Genomic DNA, 8,655 nt, shown 5'->3' on the forward strand with positions numbered 1-8,655 from the left:
TTCTTCTCCGCCAACAACCACATTCTTCACATTCACAACCACAACCACATTCTTCATCTCCTTCTTTTTCTTCTCCTTGCTCCTCCGTCTTTTCATTTTTTTCTCACTATTCTTCCTCTTATCTTTTTGAAAGTCCTTTTTCTTCTCACTCTCACTCTTCACTGTTTTCAGATTGCTAATTAAGAATGTAGGGCTTCTAGAAGTATCCATCTATATATTTTTGGTAGGAGTGCTGTACTGGGAGGCCATAACAAAATGAACATTTCTTCTATAATTGATGAGGTCCGTAATTGTATGACCACAAAATCTTGTGATACGCTATTGGTTATTGAAGTATATGTCCTTTTGACGACGCTGCTAATAGCCTTTCTAACAATCTTCGGATCATGGAGGCGTCGTAGCCACAGTTTGATGCTCAAATATTTGATATGGGCATCTTACATTTTGCCTCCGAGCCTGATAAATTACACCATGGGCCTGACGGGAGAATACCCTGAGGTATTGTCTGCTGTTTGGGCGACGTTTTTACTTATTACCCTTGGAAGCGCTGATTGCATTTCCGCTTACAGCCTTGAAGACAGTGAAAGTCGAAAGGCATATAACTTGCAACTTTTGGTTCTATATTGTTGGGTGGGCTGGCAGCTAGGTAGGTCTAGTCATGACATCGGAACAACTGTACTGCTCTCTGTCCTCTTTGCTTTGTCTTTGTTCAAGACAGTAGCAAGAAGTAAAGCTTGGACCATGGCTAGCAGATCATATGGTTTGGTGAGAAACACCAAACTACTTGCAGACTTCATGGTAGATGAGGACAAAGAAGATGAAGCTGCAGATCCTACTTGCATGAAAGGCTACAAGTATTTGGTGAAAGGCGAAAAGGCAAAGATGAAAGTTAAAACACCACACTACCGCATGCAATTGGAGACTGTAGATGATCATGAAGTCATTACCATTGATAAGATCTGGCAATGCAAAGGAAGACTCTTAAGCTCCACTGGAGATCCAGACGGTCGACTCAAGGATATTTGCCTTTCGTATGCATTGTATAGGCTTCTCTGCCGTAGATATGCAGGATATCCCTTCTCTGAAAGCTCCCAACAGAAGACATGGGATTTCGTTCGATATGGGCTACTTTCCAAAGAAGGTGACGATCATGAGAGAGCATTTAGAGTTATTGAGGTAGAGCTCGCATTTCTGTATGATCTCTTCTACACAACATATCCCGTCTTCTTTGCCCATGGACTTCTATGGTTAAGAAATCTTGAGCTCGTTATTGTTATAATTGGTTGTTTGTTGGTGGTACCCCTTCTAGTTATGTTCTGCAGAGACATGACTTCAGATGATATTCCTGCTCTTCTTACTATTATAGCTATAGTCGCTATGCTTTTAATGGAAGTTGGGCAAATTTTTGTTATCAACTTCTCGGATTGGGCTAAGGTACAGTGGCTTTGCTATTATGTTAAAAAACCCGCATTGCAGAATAAGAAATGCATAGAGATGATCATACGAATTCTGTGCCATAGGAAAGCGTTAAAACCTTGGGATAGAAAGCTTGGCCAATATTCTCTTCTTGAATCTTTTAATCATAACCCTTGCATATTTCTCCACAATTCTTTGACCTCTGTTTTGATAGATATTAACAAAAAAGGTCAAAAGCTAAGTGCTCAAATCACATTGCCAGTGGAGGTGAAAAAAGCAATTATTCATTCACTAAAGACCAATGGGCAGAATCTAACAAATGGGGTAGCTTCTCTGCGGCGAAACAAGGTTGAGAATGAACTATCATGGGCATGTAAACTTGAGACACAGTCACATGTTATCATGGTATGGCATATAGCTACTAGTTTTTGCGAGCTCAACTTCTCATCACAAGTAATTGCTACAGGAGAACAGACAAACCAACGAAGGGAAAGCAACGATGAGTTCATTGTGGCAACTAAGTTGTCTAAATATTGTGCCTATTTGGTGGCTTTTGCTCCAAGACTTTTACCTGATCATGCATATACCACTGAATTTATTTTTGATCAGGTAGTTGTTGAAGCCAGAGAGAAACTCAAGGGATGCAAGAAAAGTATTTACCAAAAGATGTCGACTTGCAAAGATGATTGCATGAAAAGAATTTGCGAAACGATGTTGACTTTAGGCAAAGACAATCATCAGGAAGCTAAAGAAATTATTGAAAGGGGTGCTACTCTTGCAAAGCAAATAAAAGACAATGGGCTGAAATGGAAAATTCTGGCAGAATTCTGGGCAGAGATGATGTTGTTTGTGGCTCCTTCAGATGATGAAACTGCCCATGCAGAGCACCTAGCAATGGGAGGAGAGTTTGTGACACACTTGTGGGCATTACTCTCCCATGCTGGTATACTCAAGCGAGACTCAACTCAGGATGTTTGACTAATGAATTTGTCTCTATGTGCTTTCCTTATGATTGTTTGATATTGTGTGATTTCTCATGCATTTCCAATCGAGTATGTATAATAGATGTGTGCCCTCATATAAAAAATAAATAAATCAAACATGTGTATGTCGCTGTGGTTGTATTGTAACGCGTGTTTTATATTTGGTTTGATTTGTGTTTGATCTTCTCTTATTTCCTCTGATTTGATTTCTTTAGCCTTGACATTGCTTAACGTGTTCAAATTCATTAGAGTATATGTTTTCCTTTTTCTGTAGAGAAAGATATTTACTATTTTCCCGAATCAGTGTACATTTGACTTTGCTTATTTGTATAATATTTATCAAAAGATATAATTTTTGGTAAATTTTATGTTAAATATATGACAAAAAGCTAAAAATTAATTAAACTTATTTCCAAAAAATAAATATAAAGTTAAATTATTTGAATTAAAACTGACAATAGGTAAAAAGTAAAAAGATTTAGCCTAACTCACCCTTAGGTGGGTTATGGATAAGACACCATCCTCAACTTAGCTAGTCGGATGTTTAGACTAAATTTGGCTACAACTACATTGAGACAAGTAATGTTATATGCACAATAATTTAGGCTAAATCTTTTTACTTTTTACCTATTGTCAGTTTTAATTCAAATAATTTAACTAGGACCAAATTGATGTATAAGTCAGTTTATAGCAAATTGGGATCACTGGATTTTACTTCAAACCAATTCAGAGATGTTTTGCCCAATTCTATTGGCAACTTATCAACACAGCTTCATGGATTATATTTTGGAGGCAACCAAGGGATGATTCCTGCAACGTTGCACAATCTTATCAACTTAGTTATCTTGGGCATGGAAGGGAATTTTTAACAAGTGTGATACCTACTTATTTTGGGGAGTTTCAGAAGATGCAAAGAATTAATTTAGAGGGAAACAGATTGTCAGCACAAATCCCAAGCTCCTTAGGAAACCTCACTAAATTGGGTGAACTCTTTTTGAATGACAACAATTTAGAAGGAAGAATACCTCAAAGTATTGGTAATTGCCAAAGTTTGCAACTATTGGATATTTCACAAAATTACCTTAGTGGAGTCATACCTCATCAAGTTTTTGGTCTTTCCTTGCTATTACTCAATTTATCATACAATTCATTAAGTGGAAACTTACCAATTGAAGTAGGCAATTTGAAAAATATGTATTTACTGCATGTCTCTGAAAACAATTTGTCTGGTGAAATTCCTTTGACAATTGGAAGTTGCTTGGACTTAAATGAGCTATACCTACAAGGGAATTCTTTAAAGGGGGCCATACCATCATCCATGACTTCTTTGAAAAGCCTTGAATATTTAGATGAAACAACTTATCAGGGTCGATCGATTCCAAAGGGTCTAGGGAAGCTTTCATTCCTAAAATATTTGAACATTTCATTCAATGATATTCAAGGTGAGCTACCAATAGAAGGAGTTTTTAGAAATGTAAATGCAATATCAATAATTGGAAACAATAAGCTTTGCGGGGGTATTCCACAATTTCAACTACCAACATGCTTCAAAGCTATGAGATCAAGAAAGTCCCTTGCTTCTAGATTAACAATCACAATTGTTTGTGTTGTTACATGTATTCTTCTAGTTTCATCCTTTCTTGTTCTTTATTGGAGGACAAAATCAAAAAAGAAACCATCGTCTATGGTCTCAAATATTGATCTCCTTCCTACAATTTCGTACAAAATGCTCCATCAAGTGACTAATGGATTTTCTCTCAACAATTTGATTGGATCTGGTAGTTTTGGAGTAGTTTATAGAGGAGTTCTTGAGTAAGATGAAAGATTAGTGGCTGTGAAGGTTCTAAACCTTCAAAAGAAAGGAGCTCTCAAGAGTTTTATAGCAAAATGCAATGTGTTAAGAAATTTTCGGCACCGAAATCTTGTAAAGATCTTAACATGTTGCTCCATTATAAATTATAATGGTGACGAATTCAAAGCTCTAGTGTTTGAATTCATGACAAATGGGAGCTTAGATATGTGGCTACATCCAATGGTAGATAGTGAAAATCAATAAAAAAATTTGAGCTTTCTTCAAAGACTTGCTATTGCAATGGATGTGGCTTCTGCATTAAGTTATCTTCACAATCATTGTGAGCCAAAAATCATTCATTGTGATTTAAAGCCAAGTAATATTCTTCTTGATAATGAGATGATTGCTCATGTAAGTGATTTTGGTTTAGCAAGGCTCCTCACAACTACTAATGATTCTTCCCAAAAGCATACAAGTACAATCGAGTTAAAAGGATCTATCAGCTACACTGCTCCAGGTATTAATTTTTTTTCTTTAGTTTTAAATTCATAATTGTTCAAACATACTGCTTTTGTTTTTGGTCACTTTATCAAAAGATAGGATTTAACTCCATGAATTTTCAAGCATATAGTCTTTCCAATATACTCGTACCATTTAAACAAAAACTCTCTTGCTTAGTATTTCTAGGTCTCTTAGAACACATATTCACGTGGATAAACACACAAGCACATAATTAATTTGATATTTTTCATAAAATTGAAAATTTTGAAGTAAAAATAAGATTTAAATATGACTTAAACTTTGAGAAACGCCTAAGTTGATTTGCTGATGGACTTTTCAATTTGCAATCCTTTGACTAAGCTTCGTATCTTCTTTCTATGCATATATTTCCTAAATCAAAATGAAGCAGCAAGGAAAAAAAAGAAGTAATTTTTGGTAAAGCTACGAATAACTTCCTTCCATTTTAGAAGTAGTAACATTTGTCATATTATCTTTTAATATAGATTTGTTCTATGTTCTTGACTTTGCATTTTGTAATCCATATTTTCACTATATATATAGAATTGCTAAATTTTCTTACATTTTATGAGTTGCAGAGTATGGCATTGGTGGTGAGGCATCAGCTGAAGGGGATGTATATAGTTTTGGATTCCTTGTATTGGAAATGTTCACTGGAAGGAGGCCCACTAATGATATGTTTAGAGATGGTTTGAATCTCCATAACTTTGTTAAGATAGCACTACCAACAAGACTTGTTCAAATTGTCGACCCACTGCTTTTGCCAAGAGAAGCTATAGAAATGGGAGCAGCAACTACAACAATAATGGCAAAAGAAGAAGCTGGTGACAATGTGACAATGCCAATGAAATTGAAGTAGAAGAAGCTGATAATAATGAGGAGTTTAAGCAAATTGATGCCAACATGCAAAAGTTCTTACTTTCAATCTTTAACATTTGGAATTTTATGTTCAATGGAATCCCTAAAAGAAAGAATGAGTATGGAAGAAGTCATTAAAGAACTACAATTGATAAAAAAAAAAGTACTTTAGTTAGTTTGGGGAACCTCAAAGGTAGACCAAGTAGATCCCAAGTCAAAGGTATTTAATTTTGATTAAAAGATTGTCCTAAGTAGTGTATCTTAGTCATTTGTTTATGGGTCTTCTTAACAGATGCACTTAAAGTATTTATTAATAAGAATGTTTTAATATCGCTATTTTTTTTTTTTGGGAGAAAGTTTTAATATCACCTTTTTTTTTTATAAACAGTTTTAATATCACTTTTATGGGGACTATAAAAAGTTGTAAAAAAAGTTGGTAACTTTTTTTTTTTACTTAAAATATTTTGTTAAATATTTATTAAACTAATACTTTTAAAGCATCCGTTAACTTTTCTTTTTGTTTATTTTCTTTAGTAAATTTGCAAAAACTTCTTTTAAACATAAAGCATGCAAATTTTATGTTTACCTTTGTATTAAATTTCGAGTAGATGATCCTAGCTAATTGCATAATTAGATTTTCATTTCTCATTAATAATCAAAAACTAGATTTTCCTCAACAAAAAAAAAAAAAAAAAAAAAAATCAAACGCTAGATAGAATTTGTCACCTTCTTGTAAATTTTTTATTTCCATTTTCTTTTTCCAATGATCCATGCAATAGTTATTATTTTTTATTTTATCAAGGTATGGAATATGTTGAGCTAACGAACTTTTTTGTGAACTGCAGGAGCATGAAACTATTGCAAAGAGATTAAATCTCTTTGATAATGCTAGGTTAATATCCGTTGCTGAAATTATCAATGGATTGTTTCCTTTCTCCTCTGGTGAAGGAGTTGTTTCCTTTCAGATGTTTTTATTCTATTGTTCAAATAAAAGTGGATTATGAGTTTTTATTTTCATTTAAACTTTAAGCTTTAAACACCAACAAAATTAGAGAGTGGATTTCAGCAAAAATTCAAGGAAATTAGTTCATCGTATGGTGTAGTTTAATTCAACTCAGGGTCATGATTCGAATTAGTTTTCTTCAATTTAAATGCATTAAAATCAACACACTGTATAATGCCAATTATTGATAGTATCATATATTTTGGTATATAAGATCTCAAATCCTCTTATTGTACACCTATAATATCCCACCATAGCGTATATTTATATGAATTACTTTGGGTGCGGATTGAATGACTAGGTTGTGATTTATTCCAATAAATAGTACAAATAGTTAATTCAAACACAATAAATAACACCAAATCTGATAGTAACAATAAGCACTATAAAACAATGAAAACTCACACAGATTTGATGAAAAAGTAGAAAACTACTCTGAGGGATCTAACTCCACAGAATATTTACTACAAAAAAAGAATGCCATGGGGTTCTAAACATTTTAGGACACCACAAATACAAAATAAAATCATGGAAATAAGTTTCAGTTGAAATTTGACAAAATTCATCATTAACTTTGAATGACATAATCATATAAAAAACCATATTGGACAACAAGGATCCAAGCAAGTGGAATAGACTGATACATATTGAAAATTTTAGCAAGGATGAAATGAGAGCTAAACATTTTAATTTGCTTACTAGCACAAAATATTACTAGAATGGAACAAAATTAATAACAGTACGTATTAATGTTTGGTTTTAGTAAGTAGTAACCATAATTATACAATATTGAGCTTTCGTTTGATTTTTATTTGTATTTTTTTTTTTTTTTTTTAAGTCTGGGTCAAGCTAAAATGCATAAATAAATAAAAAGGTAAATTTTTATTTTAGTAAAAAATTAGAAACTACGGTAACTGTTACTATTGCCAAATGGTATTGCATTTGCAATACATATACGAGTCCGACATCCTACCTGCTACCGGAGGCATTTAAGTGTTAAAAAGTAACAATAATTAGTTACTCGCGATGTTAAAATTGTAAAATTGTATTTTGGAAATATGATTTATAATTAACTTTATTAAAATCTAAATTGTTTTATAGGACAAAACTTGAATTCAGATTTTTTTTTTTAAAGGATAGAATTTTTATTCTAACTTAATTTAAGTATATATGTGTGTAAATCTCTCTACTGAAGACTTGAACTCTGACCCTTGTCCCCTACACCCTACAAACACTTATACTTGTAAAGTAATTATCGCACTAAAGATATGCGATGATAAAATTCAAATATTCAATTACATTAAAGTATTACAATAATAATACGTGTTCACTTTTAACCATATATCACCGTCTTCATCCCAATATAAATATATGATATTAGATTTCAGGGCCCAAAAAAAAAAAGAGCAACTGGTGGGCATATGCCTCTCCTCAATGCCCTCATCTTCTGAGTAGGAATTACTCGGGGCCTCAAAACAGCCTCCAGATTAGTGTACATGAGCATAAGAATTAAGTCCTTTCTACAAACACGCATTATATCTTCATACGGTGCAATAGCTGGCTCGATGGTGTTGTGAAAGCTATATGTAGTGAAGGGTTTTTAACAATGGCTTTGGCAAGAACATCCCTTGACACAGACAATGCCCTGAAGAACTCAATCCTATCATCAAAACTATGATTGATTCTAAGAAACCATGTAATGTTAGCCATTTCCTTAAAACCTTGCGCAAAGAAGGCCTGCCTACAAATAATTTCAAAATTTAAGTATCACTACAACCCCATTTCCTTAAAACTTCGATAGAGTTCTTTGGATGGATTAAAACTTCTTCGACTGTGTTCAGACTTTTCGTCGAATAAGTTTCATGAATTCCAAGTACTTGGAAACCAGAACAAACGCTGCGGTGCGTAGATTAGGATGCGGAACTGGGTCTTGACCGCAACAATGTGCAAACCCAAACATAAGTCCACCTATAAGCCCATAACACAATTTGTTTTCAAAATCCATCTACCAGCCTACATGTAAGTGTACATGAAGTCCATTTCAAGAGGTGTCTTGTAATCAAGTTCATATGACACCTCTTGAA

At 33.6% G+C, this 8,655-nt stretch overlaps 2 protein-coding genes across 2 annotated transcripts; both read left to right on the forward strand.

Annotated features, from left to right (window-relative positions):
* Positions 1-255: 255 nt before the first annotated feature.
* On the forward strand, positions 256-2,394 carry LOC115986087. Its single transcript, XM_031108949.1, has one exon. It carries the CDS (start codon positions 256-258, stop codon positions 2,392-2,394), a length of 2,139 nt encoding a protein of 712 aa, XP_030964809.1.
* A 2,097-nt stretch (positions 2,395-4,491) lies between these two features.
* Positions 4,492-5,569, forward strand: LOC115986088 (probable LRR receptor-like serine/threonine-protein kinase At3g47570). Its single transcript, XM_031108951.1, has 2 exons — positions 4,492-4,708; positions 5,289-5,569. Exons 1-2 carry the CDS (start codon positions 4,492-4,494, stop codon positions 5,567-5,569), a joined length of 498 nt encoding a protein of 165 aa, XP_030964811.1.
* Positions 5,570-8,655: the final 3,086 nt, after the last annotated feature.

This window comes from Quercus lobata, chromosome 4 (genome assembly GCF_001633185.2).
Source record: "Quercus lobata isolate SW786 chromosome 4, ValleyOak3.0 Primary Assembly, whole genome shotgun sequence".
Classification (NCBI taxonomy): domain Eukaryota; kingdom Viridiplantae; phylum Streptophyta; class Magnoliopsida; order Fagales; family Fagaceae; genus Quercus; species Quercus lobata.